Source organism: Phascolarctos cinereus, unplaced genomic scaffold (genome assembly GCF_003287225.1).
Source record: "Phascolarctos cinereus isolate Bilbo 61053 unplaced genomic scaffold, phaCin_HiC Scaffold_5;HRSCAF=322, whole genome shotgun sequence".
Lineage (NCBI taxonomy): Eukaryota > Metazoa > Chordata > Mammalia > Diprotodontia > Phascolarctidae > Phascolarctos > Phascolarctos cinereus.
In genome coordinates this window covers 102,267,130-102,291,539 of record NW_027555958.1, presented here as the reverse complement: position 1 = coordinate 102,291,539, position 24,410 = coordinate 102,267,130, and the positions used below count along the sequence as shown (strand labels likewise).

Below are 24,410 nucleotides of genomic sequence, written 5' to 3'. Positions count from 1 at the left end.
GCAGAGAGAAAAATATGTCCCAGTTTCCTCATTTGTAAAATGAGGCAGTTGTACTCAATGGCCTCTGAGCCCCCTTTCCAGTCCTGAGTCCTCCAACCCAAAAATAGATTGAAACTACCAACCCTAAGTAAACTTTAAACAAACTTCAAAGAAGAAAATTCCTCCTCAAGCAAATTTTCCAAAGTATCCAAACCCTTTACTTAAAACTTTCATTACTCTTAGTCACTGTATCATCACCAACCTACTTCCAGTGATGCGTATTTTCATTCCTTGGCATGTGCAACTCCATGGCTATCTTTGAAGCATAAAGGGTTTTTCTGTCTCGTGGTTATCTTTTTCTTCCCCCTTAGTTTTTAGGAAACTCATCCTAAATTCTCCCCCTCCACTGTTTGAATTAATTTATATATGGGGTTTTTTCGTTCATGAAAAGCCTCCTTAGATGACTCCCCACCCACCCCCCAGCCTTCTCTTCTTTAAGTGACCTGGTTACAGAGTTTAAGGTGAGGATATGCCACCACAAAAGAACTGGAAATTAGGTGGGTTTAAAGTGATGCCCCCAATCCTTGAGCTCTTTTTTTCCCTTCAGTCTACCATGTTGGACCACTGAGTAACAGTGGCCCACTTTTATTCATAATGAAATTGGAGCTAAATTAGAATATTTGAGGATTGTAAGTAAATTTTATTTCCAGTATGGAGTCATATTGCCTGAAAGGCAAAGAACAAAGAAGTAGGCCTCTGACCCAAGAACTCAGTATCAGTATTCTAATGAATAATGTGGTATGTGGTTTGTTTGGTTTTTTTTTTTAAGAATCATTTTATCCAAGAATATTGCAAAATATAAAGATAGAGAAGAGTAACATTATGGCATAAGAGATAGAGAACCAGCCCTAGAGTTAAGGAGATCTGAGTTCAAGTCTAGTCTCAGACACATATGGATTTCCTGTATATGTGTGACCCTGGGCAAGTCACATAACTACTCAGGGCTCCTGGCAACTCTATGATGATAATAATAACAATAGCTAACATTTATGTAGCACCTTAAGCTCTGCAAAGTGGCTAGTTACATGACTTACCAAGGGGCTGTTGTTGTTATTAAGTTGTTTCAGTCATTTATGATTCTTTATGACACCATTTGGGATTTTCCTGGCAAAGATACTGAAGTGGTTTGCCATTTGCTTCTCCAGATCATTTTACAGATGAGAAAACTAAGGTAAACAGGATTAAGTGACTTGCCCAGGGTCACACAGCTAGTAAGCATCTAAGGCTAGATTTGAACTTGGGTCTTCTTCAATCCAGGCCCACTTCTTTATCCACTGTATCACCTAGCTACCACCAACCAAACCCATGTGAACAGTGGTGCTCAGGTTTTCCTGAGCTTCATTAAGTGGACATTGCTGTAAAATAGAGAGGAGGCAAAGGCAAGAAAACAGAACAGCAGTAATCAGTAACAGCTGATTACCTCACAGCTCCTCCATACAGATTGAGAAAATGCACCAGACAAAATCCGGATTTGAAAATCCAAGAAAAAAAAAATCACAGTGAGTCATTTTCTCCAGCCCAAGTTAGTATAGAGAGACAGTCTACGGACTGGCCTGTGTAGCCCCTCTGAGCATTCCAGCACACCCAGATCTGCCCCTGTACAGGGACAGGGGCCAGCTGGCAGCTGAGTCAACATTCACTTCTCAGATCCAGGGTAGCCTAAAGAAGGGATCTGTGCCTAAGGCACAGAGTGAGAAGTATTAGTGGGTCCTCATCTATGTACTTAGAAAAGAACACACAGGAAGCAAGCAGCATCTGTCTGGTTCTGCCCCAGGAGTGGAGAGGGATCTCAATGCCAGCCTAATCCAAAGCCTGCAGTTCCGTCACTCTGAACCAACAGATAGTATCAGAGTCTACTAGCTGGCTACTCAAACTCCAGACAGCAGGTGTTTTGCTGAGACCCAAACCCTAGTCAGGAACTTGTGGAGTTCAGACAGGAGAGCAGTGACTAGATTTTGCCCTGTATTAGATGCCTGCATTTTGGGGGGCACTGAAAAACTTGCACATCCTAGAGATCCTAGAATAATTCAATACTCCAAAAAAGTAACATCAGGAACTTAGAGGACACAAGGCCAGCCCAGATGTTCCTTACAGGCATCCATCCACAAAAGCAGCCCTAACTCGTAAGTCTAGAAGAATAACCAAAAACAAATCCCACCATTTAAAAATAAAAAACCAACAAACCACTATTGTGATAATAGGGATGCTCAAGACACAAACCCAGAAGAAGAGAATGACTCCAAAACATCTGTAAGCAAAGCCTCAAAGAAAAACACTGTTTGGTCACAAGTTCAACTAGAATTCCTGGAAAAGATGAAACAAGAGTTTTAAGAGTAATTTTAAATGTTTTTTATAAAAGAAATGAGAATATTAGATGGAAAAAAACTAGAAAGGGAATTAATAGCTTGGAACAAGAGATACAAAACCTTGCCCAAGCAACAAAACTGCCTGAAAATCAGGTCAATGAGAGATAAGAGAATAAGGAATAAACATTTAAATAGCATCTTCTCTGTGCTAGATACTGTTTTAAGCACTTTGCAAATATCTCATCTGATCCTCACAACACTGTGAGGTAGATGCTGTTACTATCCCGATTTTTGCAGTTGAGGAAACTGAGACAAACAGTTAAATGACTTACCCAGGGTGCTAAGTGAGCCAAGACCAAATTTGAATTCAGGTCTGTCAGGTCTTCCTGACTCTAGGCCCAGTACTCTGTCCACCATAAGAATTGGACTACCTGAAAGCCATCACCAGGAAAAAAGTGCCTGGGCATCATATTTCAAGAAATGATAGTAGAAAACTTCCCAATTTTAGAATAGAAAGAACTGAGACACAGTAAGGTTATGACTTGTCCATTTTAACAACAGCTCTGTAGTGGTCACATAATTAACAAAACCCAGGTCTCCTGATTGTAAATTTTCTCCCATACCACATTACTAGAGCTCTGTCTTTTGCTGTGAAGACTACTATTATAAATGCCATCTTCTAAATATAAAGCACAATCTAACATTTAAATGAAGAATATTTTCTTATCCATAATACATTTAAATTCTAAAGATATACCTAATAAAAGAGTACTTTTTTATAAATGTAAAAGAATATGTAATTTGGGGAGTGGGCATAATAAATCATGATTCATTGTTTTAGAAACCATTTTTAATAATGTCTGGTTTTATTTGATGGGAAAATATAAACTACCTAAAAATAAAATTTCTAAACTTTATTCCCAAGTATATTGCTTTTTTTAAAAAAAAAAAAAGCAAAATCATCAACTGATTTTTTAACCTTTTAGTGTTATTTACATTATGAGAGATTTTATAAAAGAAAATTTCTTCTAAGACTAAATTTTTTTATTCTTCTCCTCCCTACTATTATCCCACCCACCCCCAAAAATACAGTTTTGCCTGTTTTTTTACTCAGTTTTTCACATCTAAGACCTTAAGTTTAGGTTGGCTTTTTTTTTTCAGGGCAGAGTGCCAGAAGTAAAAGTGAAGGTCATTTTATGATAGAGAATTCTTATGGAAAAATTCAGAAAGATTCCCTTGACAGATATAGTTTTTTCCTCCACCCTTTCAAGCCAAAATGAATCCCTGAACACCTATTTTTTTTAATAATAAATCATGGTTTTTCCATTCTTCTCTGTCCTCTTTAACTTTTCTACTGGGCCATTTTCCTTCATATACCTTCCTTGTGTTTTTAATGGATCATCATTGTGTCAAATGATTCAAGTTTTCAGAGGAGACAGTTTGTTAATTTAAAAGACAAGTGGTGCAAACAGTTATGTCTCTCACACACACACAAAAATGGTTAATCAAATCCCTGTGGATATTTTCAGTCCAGGGTCTGCATTGTGTTGTGTTTCTTATTCTCTGAATACAGTATTTCACTACTTTCTATTTTTCACCTTCTGAATTTCTTGATTCTTTATTTTTAATATGAGAAAATCTTTTAGCCTAAGAAAGTCATCAAAACTAGAAAACATTAGTTCCTAAAATATTTGCCCTCTGGGGCAGGAGGACCTGAATTCATATACAGCCTCAGACACTTGACACTTGCTAGCTGGGTGACCCTGGGCAAGTCACTTAATCCAAATTATCTTGCCAAAATATATGTGTGTGTGTGTGTGTGTGTGTGTGTGTGTGTGTGTGTGTGTGTGTGTGTATGTATATATATGTATATATCCCCTCAAAGTTTTGTAGTCTAGTGAAAACATCATTGGACTTAACATTAGAAGATTCCAGGTTCCCACTCTCCCACTTCCCCGACCTAGAACTACGCAGTTCATACATTTCTTTTGAGCTCCAGTTTCTGTTTAATTACATTTAAACTACTGTGCTCAGTCTCCCGCAGAGTTGTAAAAAAGATAAAATAGTGGGTGTGAGGGCACTTTGTGATTTGCAAGGTGCTTTACAGATAGTATAAGGTGGCAGCATGCTTGTTATCAGTGATAAGTGGAGCCGTAATGTAGTTCATTATTAGTTATCGCTGTCAGTTTGATGATGCCGTTAAAAATGGAAACATGATAGACTGCCTCAGTCTATGTGAGAGAACCCCATGGAGGGATGCTTCCACTTCTGGGCAAATGAATTGAGCTAAATAAACAGAGGCTCACAAGTGTACCTAACAGTGTCATTCTCTTTCTGAATCATAAATTAATTTGCTTGTGAGTGTAATTATGTTTGAGAACCAAGAAAGATGAAAAATAAGGTCATCTGGAGCTAGAAGGGGCCTAAGAAGCTGTCTAATCTAATATATAAGTTGCAAACATCAAGAGTGAGATTTAAAGTATATTTTTATTTAATTTAGAGCATATTATTGAATTCTTAATAGAATTATTCTATCTTTTCACCTTCTGCAATAGATGTTGGCAAATGATTTGCAACTGTCTTCATAGTGGGTTTTTTTTGTAAATATTTCTAATGAGCACTGCAGTACAACCAAGTGAAATATTTCTCATTACATTTGTATGCATGATTTCCCATTTCATTCGCATAAAGCTTTTATTTCTAGTTACATTTGGATACACAATAAAATCAACTCCAGTCACTCCCCCTTTACAAAATTTATAGACCTGCATGGAGCAGATGTTGATAAGAGGAGAACAAATGTAAGGGTTTTGATCTTTGTTGCTAGAGAGAGTACCCACATTGCTGAGATGAGGGATTTAGGAAAACAGAATTTTAGAGTTGGAAAGGCCATCAGTGCCTTCTAGTGCAACCCATATCTGAAAAAGAATTCCCTCCACCACATTCCCAACAAGTGGTCATCTAACATTTGTTTGAATGCCATTCAGAATATTATGGTACAACCTATCAAATCAGTTTGCTAGCTTGATTAGCCTTTCCTAGAAAATTTAGAAATAAGAGAAACAGACTACTACTGCCCTCAAAGGTCTAGAAGTGCTAGACTATGGAACTGTCCAAATTCACTTATTCTCAAGGCATCAGGTAGGACGTGGCACTCTGGCTAAAGAATTATAGTGGTATTTGATCTGTAAGGAGAGAGTGGTAGAATATTTTAAATTTGCTTCATTTAGAGAATTCATTTTCTTCTGGTGTTTTCAGGGTAGATTTCTTACTGCCAATGTAAACCAATGCCAACCAGCATGACCACAGATCTTGTGTGGTTTTTAGACTGGTAATCCATAATTTATAAGTAATGATTCTTTGTAATGTTAATTCCATCTATAAGAAGGATGTAATGAATGCTCGGTCCTCATGACAATATGATGTACTTCTGTTGGGCTACCTTCCCTGCTGTGCTAGTACCCAATATGTTTGTGTTTGTTACTTCCAAGTTAGCTTTAAGTAGATGAGATACTTTGAAAATAAGAGGAAAGTACATTCTTCTTTCTTGTATTTAACTGGTTATGTGTACCTTTACTGTGGGAGAATCAAAAACACTAAAATCTTCATGACTATTATTTGACTGATTTATATAACTCCAAGAACAGAAGGAAACATTTCATTGTCTTTGGAATCAAATACTTTGTGGGTTCTGGGCTGTATTAAAATTTCATACCCATAAACAATCTATGAATACATAATATTATATCTTAAAAGTTTTCATACTGTAACATTAGGATGGTTAGTTGTTTTTGTTTCTTATTTATTTTGGTCTGATACCTATGATTTTATTGATGTAACAAGATTACTCTGCCATTATAGATTAGCACCCATTCTTCACCTTTTCATCTTAGAGAGGTAGATCATAATTCTCAACTCCAAAACTGGATCTCCATCCCCTAAGCCAGACTGCCCCTTCTATGACAGGCTTTAGGGTTTTCTAAATACCCAGGAGTCTTCAGAGCCTATGCCATGACATCATTTTAGAGAGACAAGCACGTTAAATGTAGTGCAGGACTTATTTACCTTATATTGAATCATTTTTATAGAGGAAGATGCATATTGCATAACACAGAAGTGGGGAACCTGCAGCCTCGAGGCCACATGTGGCCCTCTAGGTCCTTCCAGTACGGCCTTTTGACTGAATCCAAACTTGACAGAACAAATCCCCTTAATAAAAGGATTTGTTCTGTAAAACTTGGACTCAATCAAAAGGCTGCACCCAAGGACCTAGAAGGCCACATGTGGCCTCGAGGCCACAGGTTCCCCATCTATTGCTAACACATTAATAACACATCTTGATAACACCTGGGCAGGGGAGGATTCACCACAGAGTCACCTGCAAAGATGGGAAGGGAGTAAATTGGGTCATTCTCACTGTTTACAGTCAATATTTTAAAGGAGAAGCCGATGCAAATCTTGCCCAGCATATTAGAAACCAACCTCTTACAATCTTAATGCAGAGATAGAATACATAGAGAAGAGGCATTAAAAGTCATTTAAGAGACTCTGGTTGCACTAGTATAAGGCAGCTGTGGTGGGTTTTGTTTCACCTCTCTAGGTCCTCAAGTATTCTGCTGATAAACTGACTCTTCTGGGAAAACTGCCAAGAGATAGGCGAGTTGTGTTTCCCTTCGGGGTGTTTGGCTCTGTAGTGGACTTGACATGCTACTCTGAAGTCCAGACACAGTTAACTAAAATTGTCTGAGAATAACCTCTGAGGACTTCATGCTGTCAGGTTCAGCTAAAACTGGGGAGCCCGAAACCCCAAAGCTTTTTTGTTATCATTACATAAATGTTTTTTTCTAGTTACGGCCTGGCCTACAGGGTGGAGGATTTGGTAAACATACAGTTTGATCACAGTAAGTTAAAATAAGATGTCTAATTCAAGAAACCCAATCCTGAAGTAGGAAGGTTATTCAAAGAAAAGAACTTGGAACTTGGTGGAAGGACAGGTTAGCTATGTCTTCAAAGAGTTGCTTGGTGAAAGAGGTTATGTTGCCCTGCATTGGTACCACACGTCCAAGATGTGAAAACCTCTCAGAAACCAGTCAGATGACTTCTGCTAAATTCCTGGCCTGGGAATCCTGTCATTTCTGAAAAGAGCCCAGTATTATTACAACAGCAGAGAGGCCTGGCCCAGCAGAGGAGCAGAGCAGCTTACCTTAGCAGCAGAGATTCCTGTCCCAAAAGGTGCCCTGACCATGAAATGAATCGTATGAGGACAATCCCTGAGAAAGGAAAAGACTGCGAAAGACCAAAGTTCTAGGATTGAGAAACAAAACTGAATACAGAATTCAGAGTCTAACCGCAAAGAAGCTGGATGAAAAGGTTCGTAAGACTCCCAATAAATGCCATTTCACAAGCATCACAAAAAAAAAGATTTTTTTTTTCCCCGTGTACAGTTATGTGACAAATCACAAGTCCTGATAAGGGGCTAGAAGGATGAGAACCAGGTCTGCAATGTAGATTCCCAGATGTTAATTTCTTTAGTCTGTATAGTCCGTATTAAATTTAACACAATAAATATTTGTGGTAAAGCTAACTTACAATTTATTATTGATTTATTCATAAGCAATGCTGTGCTCTTTACAGTATTAATTTAAGGGGGTGTAAATAACATGACATAACATGCTGAACTGTATGTTACATTTTTTTTTCTTCTTTCCCCTATTTTGTTTGTTTTGAAGTCATTCTTTTTCAATTATCCAGCGTTAGCTTTTTCCTCCCTTCCATCTCCTCCCACCTGCTGAAAAGAAAGAAATTGAGAACCTTGTAAAGCTTAGTCAAGTGTAACAGATTCCCATGTTGGCCATATGCAAAAATCCATTTCTTCTGCATATTATTCCATCATTTTTTGTCATTCTTTAAACATAACTTTTCACTACCCTCATGTCCAACCTCCTGATTTATTAAAAAAAGAATTTAATGTGGAAATTGTGATATAATTATACAAGGGAATAACTTTCATAGACTTCTATGTGATTTGTCACACAGATGATGAGAGAAGTCATGAGCTATTCCAGCCCAGGCCTTGCATTGGGCCTTCCAAAGCTAAAACAGCTGACAGTTTTCTTTCTAGAGACGCATGAGCTAGATGCCAGAGAAGAATGTTATCCCCATCATATAAGCATAAACTTAATGAAGATAATATGGCAGTTGATATAAGAAGTTTTGAAAAATAAGACAGTCCTCAGCTTACAAATAGGACATGTTCCAAAGGTTTATGTATAAGTCATTTGTCTTGGAATGCATTTCCTCATAGAAATAATGTTATATATGTGGTAGTTAGATTTCCAGGCCAGCTTACAAAAACCCATTTAACCCATCATAAACTTGATGTGCTCTACACTATATAGAACAATATTTCCATGGGAAAATGCAAGAAACAAGGAGGCAGAGCCAAGATGGCGGAGTGAAAGCAGTGACTGGCTTGAGCTCTCCTCCAAACCCCTCCAAATACTCATAAAAAATGGCTCTAAACAAATTCTGAAGCAGCAGAACCCACAAAAAGACAGAGTGAAACAAATTTCTAGCCCAAGACAACCTGGATGATTGATCAGAAAGGTGTATCGCGCCAGGTTGGGAGCACAGTGTGGCATGGGCCTTGGGCAGGCCTCAAAGGACTGAATTGCAGGCGGCTTCCAGGTTTCCAGACTCCTCAACCCACCAATGCCGAAGACAACTTAGGTCAGTGGGAAAAGTCTGTTTCTGTCGGTACTGAGAAAGGAAGTCGGGGTTTCAGCTCCATTCCCCAAGAGCGTGGCGCTGGGGGGGCAGCTGCTTCCCGATTTTCAGGCCCACAGACTGAGGGGGAATCCAGTGGGTGATCAGAGAGGGATTGCAGGGATCTCTTTGCCAGTGCTGAGGCAGGAATCTCTTGCTTTGCCTGTGTTTGGATCTGGGTCACAGTTCTGGGCTGCGGTGCTGGGGTCAGGAGGAGTGCTGGCTTGGTGGAGCTTGTAGTGATTGTGAAGGGGAGCCCCTCCTCACAGTTACAGGACAGAAAGGAGTACTTGTAGTCACAGGCCAGGAAAGGAGTAAACACCTCGCCCCTTATCATACCACCTTGGAAGAACTGAAAATTTACAGGTCCCTACAAGTATCTCTGAAAACAGCTATACAAACCCCAAAGCTTGGGACAGTACATTCTCCACATTGGAAGCAGATTCGTACCTTAACAAAGAGTTTAAAACTCAAGTAATTGCCAGGATCATGAGCAAGCAGCACAAAAAGAGTCAGACTATATTATCTTACTTTGGTGACAAAGAAGATCAAAATATACAACCAGAAGAAGACAACAAAGTCAAAGTTCCTACATCCAAAGCCTCCAAGAAAAATATGAATGAGTCCCAGGCCTTGGAAGAGCTCAAAAGGGATTTTGAGAAGCAAGTAAGGGAAGTAGAGGAAAAACTGGGAAGAGAAATGAGAGTGATGCAAGAAAATCATGAAAAACAAGTCAACAGCTTGCTAAAGGAGACCCAAAAAAATACTGAAGAAAATAACACCTTAAAAAATAGCCTAACCCAAATGGCAAAAGAGGTCCAAAAAGCCAATGAGGAGAAGAATGCCCTAAAAAGCAAAATTGCCAAATGGAAAAGGAAGTCCAAAAGCTTACTGAAGAAAATACTTCCTTAAAAATTGAATAGAGCAATTGGAAGATAGTGACTTTATGAGAAATCACGACACAGTAGAACAAATCCAAAAGAATGAAAAATTAGAAAACAATGTGAAATATCTCATTGGAAAAACAACTGACCTGGAAAATAGATCCAGGAGAGAGAATTTAAAAATTATTGGACTATCTGAAAGCCATGATCAAAAAAGACCCTAGATATCATCTTTCAAGAAATTATCAAGGAAAACTGCCCTGATATAGAACCAGAGGGCAAAATAGAAATTGAAAGAATCCACAGATCTCCTCCTGAAAGAGATCCCCAAAGGAAAACTCCTAGGAATATTGTAGCCAAATTCCAGAGTTCCCAGGTCAAGGAGAAAATATTACAAGCTGCCAGAAGGAAACAGTTCAAGTACTGTGGAAACACAATCAGGATAACACAAGATTTAGCAGCTTCTACATTAAAGGACCGCAGGGCATGGAATATAATATTCTGGAGGGCAAAGGAGATAGGATTACAACCAAGAATCACCTACCCAGCAAAACTGAGTATAATCCTTCAGGGGAAAAAATGGTCATTCAGTGAAATAGAGGACTTTCAAGCATTCTTGATGAAAAGACCAGAGCTGAATAGAAAATTTGACTTTCAAATACAGGACTCAAGTGGAACATGAAGAGGTAAACAGGAAAGAGAAATCATAAGAGACTTATTAAGATTGAACTGTTTACATTCCTGCATGGAAAGATGATATTTATAACTCATGAGACCTTTGTCAGTATTAGGGTAGTTGGAGGAAAAAATTATATGTATGTATATATAGATAGATAGAGGGCACAGGGTGAGTGAAGATTAAGGGTCATATCTGGAGAATAAAATTAAGGGATGAGAGAGGATTATACTCAGAGAAGAAGAAAGGGAGAGGTAGAATGGGGTAAATTATCTCAAAAAAAAATCTCTTACAGTGGAGGGAAATGGGGAAGGTGAGAGGGAATGAGTGAATCTTATTCTCATAGGATTTGGCTTAAGGAGGGAATAACATTAATATGGAAATCTGTCTTACCCTACAGGAAAATAGGGGGAGAAGGGGACAAGAGAGCAGGGATGATAGAGAGGAGGGCAGATTGGGAAAGGGGTAATCAGAAGTAAATACTTCTGAGGAGGGACAGGGTCAAAAGAAAGAATAGAATAAATGGGAGGGCAGGATAGGATTAAGGGAAATAGAGTTAGTTTTTCACAACACTACTATGTCATAACTGCACACAACCTATATTGAGTTGCTTGCCTTTTCAGTGAGGGTGGGTGGGGAGGGAGGAAGAGAGAAAATTTGAAACCTAAAGTTTTAAAAACATATGTTTTAAAAAAAATGTTTTCACATGCTACTGGGAAATAAGAAATATAGGAAATGGGGTAGAGAAGTCTGTCCTGCCCTACAGGAAAATAGAAGGAGAAGGGGAGAGAGATAGAAGAGAGGACAGACTAGGGGAAGGGATATTCAGAATGCATGCCATCTTGGGGTGGGGGGAAGGGGGAGATGGGGTGAAAATTTGGAACTCAAAAACTTGTTGAAATGAATGTTGAAAACTAAAAATAAACAAAATTATATTAAAAAGAAAAAAGAAATAGGAAGAGTAAATTAGAGGGCCTCAGAAAAGAAGGCCTCTACATAGCTCAGTAGATAGACCATGAGACTTGGAGTCAGGAAGACCTGAATTCAAATCCAGTTTCAGATACTTCCTAGCTTTGTGACTCTGGGGAGGTCACTTGACCTCTATTTGCCTCAGTTTTCCCATCTGTAAAATGAGGCTATTAATAGCACCTACATCACAGGGTTTTTTCAAGGATCAAATGAATTAACACGTGTAAGGTACTTTGTGAACCTTAAAGCAGTATACAAATGGAAACTACTACTTTTGGAAAATCCATGGAGAAAAACTATCAAATATAAAAAAAGAAATTTTAAAAAGGGAAAAAAAAAGAAAATGCAAGAAACAAACCTGCCCCAGCTCTGAGGCACAGGTTTGGGTTCCTAGAACTTCATGGAGGCTGTAGGAATGAGAGACATAGGAAAAAAGGTTCCTTCTTTTCATTCCCCGTTCTGGGGAAGGAAGCATAGAGGTAGTGTTCCCATGGCAATGACAGAATGAACTTTTCTGTCCCATCCTCCCCTTCATCTTCTTTCTCATCACTCCGTATACCACCGTGACACTATAACACAGTACCAGCAAACACTGGAATGAAGTGAGAAGTAAGGAATCAAAGTGGCAAATAGTATAGAAAGAACATCAACCTCTTAGACCTCTTGGGAAAGAAGGAAAGGGGGAAAGAATCCCCCAGTGGAAAAGAGGAGGCCCCAAACCAGGTGGGGTGTCATTCAGTATAGAACATAACATCACGCATAGGTTATGATCATTTCAAGCTTGAATAGACCTCAGGCCATCTAATCCCAACCCCTCATTTTACAGATAGGTAAACGAAGGCCCAGGGAGATTAACTTGCCCAAAGTTGTTTTAGATAAATGCATTAGAGATAAAATATGAACCAAGGTCCTCTGTCCATAGCCATATGATCATCTGGGAGTCACAATTTCTCACAGTCTTAGTTTCTTCTATAAAATCAAAAGAGTAGCGAGGTGGTGCTGTGGTTAGAGTGCCAGGCCTGAAGTCAGGAAGACATACCTTCATGAGTTCAAATCTGGCCTCAGACACTTACTAGCTATGGGACCCTGGGTAAGTCATTAACTCTGTTTGCCTCAGTTTCTCATCTGTAAAATGAGCTGGAGAAGGAAATGGCAAAGCATTCCAATATCTCTGCCAAGAAAACCCCAAGTGGGGTCATGAAGAATCAGACGTGACTGAACAATAACAACAAAAATAAAATCAAAGGAATTTGATTTTAAATGGTCCCTATGGCACTATCCAGCACTAACATTCTAAAGTCCTATAATAATATAATTACTTACAAGGAATTAATGTTATCAGTAACATCATGTCCACAATGTGATTAACTGCTTGAATTTGTTCTGTTGATGTTCACACGTTTTATCATTCCCACAGATGAGCACTATGCCAGGACTACCTACTCGACCATGCTTTTATGATATAGATCTCGACACTGAAACGGAACAGGTGAAAGGCTTGTTCTGATAGAACTTGCAACCATCATGGGTAAGCTGTAGCTCTTCCTTCTATTCAAAAATGCAAAGACAAGAAAAGTGTTAGCATTAGTGGTGGTTTTGCCAAGGTGTATTGAAAGTTTTTTGTTAGAATGACAGCTTCTAAGATGTTAATACCCATATTCCCTTATAAAAATAATTTGTCAGTATCTTCATTCTGCTTTATTGAGTGCCTACGGTGTGCCAGGCAGTGTGCTAAGAGCTCCCAATATAATGGGGGAGAGAATGTGCGAACAACTAGATATTAAGAAGATATATACAAGAGAAATTGAGGCATAGTCTCAGAGAAAGGGGACTAAGATTAAGGAACACTGGGAAAGGCTTCCTTTCGAAGGTGGGACTTTAGCTGAGACTTTAAGAAAGTCAAGGGAGATCGGAGGCAGAGATGAGGAGAGAGAATTCCAGGCATGGGAGACAGCCAGTGAAAACACCCGAAGTTGGGAGGTGGAGCATCATGTAAGAGAAACAGCCAGGTGGCCAGTGTCTCTGGAACACAGACTATGTGGAAAGGAACAAATGTAAGAAGACTAGAAAGGTAAGAGGAGGCCAGGTTACAAAGGGCTTTAAAAGCCAAACAGAAGATTTTGTATTTGATCCTAGAAGAGATAAAGAGCCATTGGAGTTTATTGAATGGGGGCGGGGCAGTCTGATGTGGTCAAAGTTGCACATTAGGAAGATAATTTTGACAGCTGAGTGGAAAATGTATTGGAGTGGGAAGAGACTCGGGCAGGAAAACCAACCAGCAGGTTGTTACAGTAGTCCAGCCATGAATTGATGAGGGCCTACAATACAGTGATTGCAGTATCAGAGCAGAGAAGAGGGTATATTTTAATTTATTTAATTAATATTTCTTTATTTCTATCGTGTAATTATTTATTTATTTGGTGTTTTGGATTGTTTTCCGGAGTTACATAGCAATAACATGGGTAACTAGAGGCTTCGCTAAATATGGTCAGCAGGTAAATCCCCTTTACAAAACATGCATTGGTTCCAAAAGTCTTGTCCCTCATGCACATAAGGACCCCATGTTAAGAACTCCTCTTGTACAGATCTCTTGTTACCTGTCAGAGATATTGGGATGACTAGGCTGTCATCATTAGCCAACATATTATTTGGTGTTCTTACTTATCAAGGTTGATACTAATTTTGGTAAAGTGTATTATAGGTTATATTATTCAAGTATCCCCTCAATCAGGGAAAGCGCTCCCAAAGTCAACCAGAACACATAATTTAAAATGCTCTCTACTTCCAGATGGAGAGCTGATAGACTCTGAGTGCAGATTGAACCATTTTTTTCTCCTTTCACATATAGATAGATAGATAGATAGATAGATAGATAGATATAGATATATATGTATAGATAGATAGATAGATAGATATAGATATATATGTATAGATATATATAAATGTATGTGTTATATAAATGTATGTGTATATATGTATGTGTATATATATGTATGTGTGTGTATATATGTATATGTATATATATATATGTGTATATATATATATATATATATATGTATGTGTGTGTATATAGATATATATATATAGCCACAACACAGCTAATTTGGAAATAAGTTTTGACTTCATAAGTATAATGGATATTGTATTTCTTGCCTTCCCAATGGTGAGGGAGATGTATAGGGAAGGAGAGAATTTTGAACTGAAAATAAGAATTAAAAACAAAATAATAAGAAAAAAAGGAGAAAGTCAACCAGAAAATTCTTCTGAATTGGCAAGGCACTCCATCTCCAGGCTCTGAGACTTCTCACTGGCTATGCCCCATGTCTGGAATTCTCTTTCTTCTCACTCTCTGCCCCCTAACTTCTCTGGCTTTCTTCAAGTCCCAGCTTAAATTCCACTTTCTGCAAGAAGCTTTATTCAGTACTCCTTAATAGTAGTACCTTCCCTCAGTTGATTATCTCCAATTTATCCCCTTATGTATCTTGTTTGTATATAGCTGTTTATGTATTGTCTGTGCTATTCAGTTGTGCGCTTCTCAAGAGCAGGGACTATCTTTTACATTTCTTTGTGTCCCCCAGGTCTTAGCATAGTGCTAGGTACATAGTAGGCATTTAATAAATCCTCACTGATTAACTGAAAAGTAGCTTTAAATCAGTCATTTGGGATCTTCTGAATCTAGTTCCTTGCCTTTAGGGAAGAGATATTATAACTACATGCAAAATTACCTAAGAGCTCTTTCTCTCTTCTTCTATTTCTGAAATCATCAGCATAATCTTAATGCCCTTCCATCCTAAAATATAATTGCGTATTCTGTTAGAGTTTACATATTACCTTTAGAAAACATTCTGTTTCTTCTCAGCCTACCCTACTTCTGTATCTGTGTTCTCTTATCTCCACGTGACATACTCCAGACTTCTTCCCATCTCTACTTTATTAAAGATAAACTTTGCCTCTGGTTGGTAACAAAATATATTCACTTTTGGTTCAATATCTGTATAGTAAATGAGGAAAGGTCGAGATTTATTTTCTGTATGTATCCTCTTGCACCTGATATGATGGTACTTTGCACATAATAAATGCTTAATTTTTTTAAAAATCAAAATCTCATGTAAAAAAGAAAATGTAGAAAATTAAATTGAAGAAACTAAATAATTTAAAAGAAATCTCAACTTCCATGAACAAACACACACATGCACACTCACACACACACCCCTCACAAATAGAAACTTCTCTTTTAACAACGAGGGTGAAGCAAAAGAAATCAACTAGACTGCCTGTGGATGCTTCTTTCTGCACCTGTCAGCCCCCACTCTTCCAAGAAGTGAGAGATATTCCTCACCATAATTTCTCTGAAATAATCAGTGGTCAGTCACCACACTGAGCAGAGTTCTTCTGTCTTTCAGTGTTGTTTGCCTTTATAGTAATAATGTAATTGAGCCAAACAGTCCTGCATCTTTAGCTGTGATTACAGTACTGGTTTTGATTTTTCAGCTTAGCAAATTGCCCTACTACATTCCTTTTTTTGGTGCTTATGTTTAGTCTTCCTGACTCCATCCAAATTGTTGTGCTAGTTCTGATTATTGTTGTTGTTCGGTCATTTCAGTCACATCTAACTCTTCGTGACCCCATTTGGGGTTTTCTTGGCAAAGGTATTGGAGTGGTTTGCCATTTCCTTCTCCAGATGAGGAAACTGAGGCAAATAGGGTTAAGTGACACACAGCTAGAAAGTGTCTGAGGTCAGATTTGAACTCAAGATTTTTTGACTCCAGGTCTGGTGCTCTATCCACTGTACTCCCTAGCTGCCTGATTTCATCTGGAGAAGAAAATGGCAAACCACCCCAGTATATTTGCCAAGAAAACCCTAAATGGGGTTACAAAAGAGTTGGACACGATTAAAAACAACTGAGCAATGTTTAGTCAGTGTGAAGTTTCTTACACTCTGATTGGAAAAAATCACAATCTTCTTAAACTGAAAATGGACAGGCCCTTGTCCTAACCTCTTTCTGCATGTCAAGTCTCATCTTCTTTATGTATTACATGCCTTTATGTGTTTTAAATATTATGTCTTAGATTATATACTGCATACTAAAAGCATCATGGAGACAGTCTAGTATTTACCTTGCTAGGAAAGATTTAAACATTAACCAAAAACCTACATTTACTAGGGATATTACCGTAGCCAGAATCTGTTCACATGGATTGGTTCTCTCGTTTTAATTCTCATTACAGAGGCAATTGATCTTTTATCCACGCTGCAAACTGATACTATTTCAACAAACCCACTTTTTGGTTCTCCTGGTTGATAGTTTTATCCAATATGGTAGAAGTTTAGGTATTAAAGGACAAGTTTTGTACAAAACAGTGCATTTTGCCAAAATTTTATGCAAATGGCAGCACTGTTAGCTTCTGGTTGGATTTTGGTTTTTTGTTTCTGTGCTCTGTTTCCTGTTTGTGAACTTATGTGCACTTTTGTAGGCTTTGGGAATGGTAATTTAGAACTCATTATTTGACCCAGCTCAAATAATCTAAAAACGGATTCAGTCTCCTAAGATAAGCCCTTTTTCACAAAGCACACATTCTTTCTGTAACTCTTTAGTTGAATGGTCCAGCCAGCGTATTTGCTACTGTGTTATTAGAGTTCACTTCAAATGCTGCTAGCAAAAAGACTTTAACAAAGGATGCATTAAACAAAAACATGTAAGTTTGGGTCTTAATCAGCTTAGGTAAGCTATTGAAAGTAAAAGGAAATGTTGGAGTGGCATGATTTATTATCAAATACAGCCAAACTAGAAAATTATGTACATTCAGCTTTATATTAATAAGGTTATTATTCCTTAGGGAGGATGCTAGTGACATCCACAGCATACAGGGAAAGACTATTCTATTGAATATAATGATTTTTTTATTTTCATATCCCAACCCTTCCCACCCTTGTCCCTAGGAGAGTACATGAGAATGTAATGGGAACTTGAGATGCTGAGAAATAACCAGAACCTAAGCTTTCCTTCAGTCCAAGATCTCACCTGCAGCTCTTTTTAACTATTGTTAGCACAAGGGCATGACTCATTCTTTTGGATGTCAGCACCTAGAAGTGTTGCACATGCAGTTTATCCAAAGGAGAGGGATCCCAAATCACATTCTCCTTCCCTTCCTCTGCTTTGTAGCTATTAGGGTTTTGTGTAATGGTGGATTGAGGGTGACTGTTTTCTTTTAATCGATTAAGACTAGAGTCTAGTGTATTCCACTGAAGACATCCAGGGAATCGCTCATTACATGTATAAAGTTTTACAAGTTTATATTTTCATATAAAAATAGGTTGATAGTGTTCATTTATAATTTGTGTAACATCCCCTTTCTGGAAGAAAGGGTACCATACTTTATCCCTATGTGCAGAACTCCCTGTGTACAAACACTAGTACAAATTGGCAGTTCACTTCTTGTTTTTTCAGCTTAGAGTTGCCTGGGGCATTGAAAGGTTAAGTGACTCAGTCCTGATCACACAGCTCATAGGTGTCAGAAGGAGTTAAATAAATCTTCCTGCCATCAAGGACAGCCCTTCAACAGTTCTTCTCTTTGGAGCAGGGATTATTTGGCTACTTAATTATTAATTAATCTCAATTGAAATGTCTTGGTCACCAAAAGACCCAAAGTTAACAGCCAGGATATCACACGGATCCTGTGCATCTATTCTTCTATATGTCCATTGGGATTTAAGAAAAAGATTGGAGTCATATGACCAGCAAGATGGACAATTATGCATTTTCTGTTATACTCTATTCTCTCAGACTTCTCCAAAACAGAAATTATATTTCAAAGATTAGGCAACTTAGGCTGGCTCCATGGTCTAGGACACCAAGAACCCAAAAGGAGGTAAAACTTCCGTAAATTAACACCTAACTCACACTCAGGAACCCCTCTCCCCCCCCCAGGTCCACCATCATCCCAGCAGCAAGGCTATCAGGGCCAAAGAACTGAGAAACGGAGGGAATGGGACAGGACATCATGTGTGGGAGGGCTGTGTGGCACTACAATAAGCCCGAGGGAAAGAACAAAGCACAGAGTTCCATCCCTCCAAAGGCCATTTGGGGCAGAAACTAGGCTGGTGAACCATCATTTGCCCAGTATGGAAAGGGAGTCAGTAAGTGAGCAATAAGGGAAAATAAGGGGGAAAGAAGACTGAAATTACTGAAGGCCTCAGGAGGAAGAAAACTTAAAAACGTTGCACATAAGCAGATAAACCAACAGGGAAAGAAAACATTGACAACAAAAGGAAATAAGGCCTCCAGCTCTAGTAAACAAATTCAGGCATCTATGAATAAATACTACAAAACAAAGGAAAATGATTCAGCACCTGATGGGACAGAGTACTCTGTGTTTTAAGGAGAGTTTGTAACCACAACACACTTTTCTTGAATGGTTTAAAAGAGAAATGAAAATTGTGAGCGTAGAATTTGTGGCCTGCACAGCAGAAATAATGAGCAGAATAGAAAAACAAGTCTTAGAGAAACAAAAAAGACAGATGATTGAGATTATAAATACACTGAAGTTAAAAACAATCTGGAATCAGAGAAGCAAAAAGCAGTAGCTTTAAAAGAAAGCATGCCCCTTATACAAACAAAACATTGATCTGGAAGACAAAATGCCTGAGGATTATGGGTCACCCAGAAGAACGTGGCAAGGCAAAAAACCTGGATACCATAAATGCCAGATAACAAGAAAATTACCCAGAACTTCTGAACACAAAAAACAAAACCAAATGAAAGATTTCAAAACATCAGTTGCCTCTGGGCGGGTTGGGAACCCAGACTGTAAACTCTAGTTCGCATCATGGTTAAATTTAATAGTTGCCATTTAGAAATGACAAATTCTGCAAGTGACCAGGAGAAACACCTTCAAATATAAAGGAAATTTGAATAAACCATTTCTTCCTGCCAGCTTATATAAGGTATAATGTGTTTTAACCTTTTCTGGATGACTTGAAATCATCGTTATGCGTCTCAGTGTGATATGGCTTATTGTTTTATGCATATTTATTCTGCGGTACTATGATAGTGGCCACAAAGGCCAAAACTAAGGCTGTTAGATGTCTCCCAGACCACTGTCCTTTTTTGGTACTTATGTCTGCATCTGATAGTTTTTGACGTTGCCTGCAGCTGTCATTTTACTTCATTGTGCTTGCTATTAGCAACTTTAACCCAACTCACTCCAAGTTTGCTTCAGCAGCCTGGAAAAGTAGGTAGCTTAACTCAGCAGGCCTGGAATACCTTTCAGCAACAGATGTATGTCCTTGGGACCAATTTTGGCTACTCGAGGACTTTTTTTTTGTTCATTCCCTATTCTTAGCTGTTTCTAGATGATGGAGATTGCTAGATAAATGAAATAAATACTGTACTAATTAAGGCATGTGGTGACATTATTGAATAATTATCAAAATGAGCTTTTTGGAAGCTACAAGAAATTAAAGACAAAAAGGTATCCAAGTAATCAGGACTGCTACATGGTGAAATAGTATGTTGGGCTTAAAGGGAAGAAGACTGAAGTTCAAATCCTACCCCAGACACTTAACTAGCTATGTTTCCTTAGGCAAGTCACTTAACCTGTCTGTGCCTGTTTCCCTAGCTGTGAAATATAGGGTTGTTGTATGGATAAGGTAAGATAACATATAAAGTGCTTGGCAAATCTTGTACCATATGAATGTCAGCTGTTTGTGATAACATTTTATTTTTCCTCTTCATTGATGAATTTTCATATTTTGAACCTTTTGGGCTTCATATTGGCTCTTTCTCCCTTTCCACCATCCAGATAACTCTGCTTATTTCCAGAGTTAAAAGCCACTCCTTGCTGAGATGCAGATTTCTCTAGGGCTGATGTTGTTAATAAAAGCTAGTGTTTATTTAGTGCGTCTGGGTCTGCAAAGGACTTTAAATATTACTAGAAAAACAATTAGATATAGGCATCTGTGTTATAGCAAAAATTTGGAAACATGACCACCAACGAAAAAACATATTGTGGCCTTAAATCATTCTTCATTCTCTTTAAAAGAAATGCATCCCAACTCCTTTTTTCACTACAATCACTTTTTTCATTCTAGTTTTTAAATAGAATTTTCATTCTAGTTTTCATACTTCCAGTCCCAGTTTCCTACATTCTTATTCTATTTGTCATATACTCCTTTACTGAATAAAAAGCCCAATTTATCTTTTCCCTTTTCAGAGAATAGGATTTTTTTGTGCCTTTGCCAACCGTTCCAACAACTTTTCTGTTAGCGGGGGACCACAAGCAGTCAGCAGGTTGTCATAGAGCAAAATATAACCAGGTTATAAAGAAGCAAACATGACAAGGAGATGGTTCTTCACTGACCATTACTGGGCACGGTTGTCTAACCTGTTCCAACCCGAGATCCTCACCAGTCCACATCACCTTACTACCCCCCAACTCCAGCTTCTCTCTGTCCTTGGACCTTGGATTCAGGACTGAAGCTTTCTGAGTCCTCCCTCACTGGAGTCCTAGACTGGTGTCTGAATATGAGACTGCCTTGGCACCAACCTTTGACCGGTTGAAATGTTTTCTTATGATTCCTATTTACTCTGTTGCTACAACCTCTCAGCACTCTGTTTTCTTTCCTGATTATAACCAGACATTAAGATGAACATTTGAAGTTTCAAATTCCCTTTCTTCATCAGTGTCTTCCCTTTTGAAGCTACTCTAGGATACTTTCTGGCTCCAGACTGTTCAGGAATCTGTGGGAGGTCAGCTTTATATTTCAGTGGAATTGAACTCTAGGCATAACAGATAAATTCCCATATGTATCAATTCAGATTATACTCTAAATACTTAAAGCTACATTTTTACATTTTTTAGAGAGATTATCTTTGATCACTTAAAATTTGCAAGATTGAAACTGTAAAATTACCAATCCCTCCCCCTATCATACTAGCCCATAGGTATCCCCCATATCTCCTAGTGCCATTATAAAGGGAGGGGGGGAAACCTTATCTAAAGAAAAGGAGCCGCCATTCTGGAGTCATGCAAGTTCAACTGCATTGAACTAACTCCTGGAGACAGAAAGCAGGTTTAGAAGACATGGAACTTTACGTCTCACAATAAATCATTTGTGAAGCTCAGAGTACAAGTTAGATAATCCATCCTGCCTCCTGGCTACATTGTATTTTTCAGGAGTTTTTGTATCACATAAACAAAAGGGTTGCATACCTTCATCCCCTCCTTAACTTTTCAAAAGTTTCATTGATTTGGTTCAAATTTGTGTGAAAGTATATATTAACTATTGAACACCAGCAGGGGAGAAAAAAGCCAGTCGTACATTAAACCATTTTTCTATTTTTCAGATGTCTGAAACAGGCCACTACTTCCCTTTTCACGGCAGTTCAAAAGGATAAGTGGATTTTGCAGAATTTTGGCTGTTATACAGTGCCGAAACCATGGTGAAATAGGCCAAAGATTTCTTCTTAGTTCAAGATGTCTCATTTGGAACACAGCAGCAGTATTCAGCAAAGCTGGACAGAAGAGCAATTAATTTATTTTCTGTTTCTTTAAAATTAACATTTTTTCCTCTGCTTACTCTTAAGAATATTTGTTTTTATAGACTGAAAGATTAAAGGGTGCCAATGCAAAGGTGTAACATTTTCTTCTATGGGTATTTTTATATTGCCTTTGAACTGAAAATAAATGTGTCAAACAAGATTATAACACCAGGTAAAGTTCTACTTTTTAGAAGCAGCAAATTACATGTGCCATTCAAGGCTACACTCTCACATTTCCTGAGATTTCTATCTTTTAAGGAGTTTGAAGAGCTGACCAAAGTAAATACAAGGTTTTTTTCTAGCTATTTCTGGAATTCTACTTATTATTATAGAATACTTTAAAAAATCTTTTTATATTTCAGCCATTTCTAGATATACCTTTCTCCTTCCTCTATCTACATCTCAAATGAAACTTGTAATAAAAAGAAAAACATTTAAGCAAAACAACATCCTGCTATTTGACAACATAAGTCACCAACTTTTCTTCTCTTCTCCAAGATCATGTTTAGTCATTTTTAATACATAGCTTTTGACTTTGTTTTTATCATTATGTTTATTTACATTAGTGTTTTTCTGGTTCTGCTTACTTCCCTATGTGTGTTAATACAAATCTTCCTACATTTCTCCAAACTTCTCATTTAGCATTTCTGAAAACTGTCAAATAGTTTTAAGGTATTTCAGACATGATTTATTTTATACCCAGTATTTTTTCAAGGCAAAACTAAAAAATGTTTAGGTCACTGAGGATTTATTTTGACTTCTTCCATTCATTTATGAAAAATCTGAGTAGTGTTTAATCTAGTACAAGGTCCCTGGGGCAAAGAGAAGTGCATTTTAAAGGTCAGGTGTCTGATAAATATGTATCTCCTTTTCCCACCCTCTCAATTCTTGGGAGATGAATAACTATCTTCCTTTCCTCAGCCTTCCCTCCTCCCCAAAAATGTTTGACCCTTACTTCCTTTCAACTTCTTCCTTAATGGAATACAAAATTTAAATAAAACTGAGGTTTGGGGAAAGCACAATAGTAAGCCATTGTCCTCTTTGCAACATAAGTAATCACTACAAATAGCTTATTTTCCCCAAGGCGCATTCTCCAAAAGTGCTCCATGTGCAGATCTTTCCTTCACTGACTTAGGCCACAACTTCCAGTGACCCTGGTCATTCTTTCCTCAGCCTGTGTTGTATCTTTGTGTATCTTTGTATAAATTGTTCCAAAGCACTAAACATTTAATAAACCAGTCTTCTTTAAAAAAAAAAAATCTTATCCCAAAATGAATTCCTATGGTTAGAACTCTGAATCCTAAAGGCTCTGTCACAGTCACTATCCTCTTTATAGAGGTTCCTAATTCTAAACACCAAATAACCGATCTTAAACTATTTATGATTGTGAGAAATTAGAGGGGAAAAAGAGAGCCTGGCATAGTGGATAAAGAACTAGGCTTACCATCAGGAGGACCTAGGGTTTGAATTCCTCCTCAGTAGTCTCTGAAACACACTAGCCAAGTGACCCTGGGCAAATCCCTTAACCTTTCAATGCTTTAGGCAACTCAAGACTGTAAGTTGCAGATCTGTATTAAAAAGGGAATTTCCTTTACCACTTGAAATGAGTTTAGTCTTTTTTTTTTTAAGGACTGTGTGGACCCATCATGGTGGGGTGGGGGGCAGGAATCTTCCTTGTTTTGAACTGATTCCTTTTAATAAATCTAGTTATTAAGGATGCACTGTTTTATGCAGATGTTGTTTGCCTTTTAAATGAGTGTGTGTGTGTGTGTGTGTGTGTGTGTGTGTGTGTGACAGAGAGACTCTCATAGGCCATTTTAACGGCACTGTATTTACTCTGGAACTTTCAACAAAGAAATCCTGAAAATGGCATAGAAAATGTTTTAAAATATCATTTGAGATGGAAAGAAGGCTGTTTTGGTCAAGTTTTGCTACATGTTTTCAAAATTATTTTCCCATTCATATGTGATCATTTTGATCCCCTTGTTTTAACTCTACTTGTTCTTTGTGAGGTAAGATGCTTTACTGCACTGTAGAATGTAGCCCTTCTTCATATTTCTAAGCATTTCATTGATTGCAGCTTTACTAAGAAAAGCCTTTAGGGTGACAGTTATTAAAATACGAGAAGTCAGAAGTGAGAGAGTAGTATAGATGGAGAAGGAATCACCTTGGAGTCAGACCAGTATTCACATCTTGTATATACACACACACATACATATATGTATGTATA

At 38.0% G+C, this 24,410-nt stretch overlaps 1 protein-coding gene across 1 annotated transcript in view; it reads left to right on the top strand.

Moving 5' to 3' along the window:
- The window catches only part of MTHFD1L (methylenetetrahydrofolate dehydrogenase (NADP+ dependent) 1 like), a 220,970-nt gene extending 197,186 nt beyond the window's left edge, over positions 1 to 23,784 (top strand). The window contains exons 27-28 of the mRNA XM_020986602.2: positions 13,057 to 13,167; positions 21,986 to 23,784. Coding sequence (XP_020842261.1) covers positions 13,057 to 13,146 — 90 coding nt within the window. The 3' untranslated portion in view covers positions 13,147 to 13,167; positions 21,986 to 23,784. The remainder of the gene's footprint in view (positions 1 to 13,056; positions 13,168 to 21,985) is intronic.
- Positions 23,785 to 24,410: the final 626 nt, after the last annotated feature.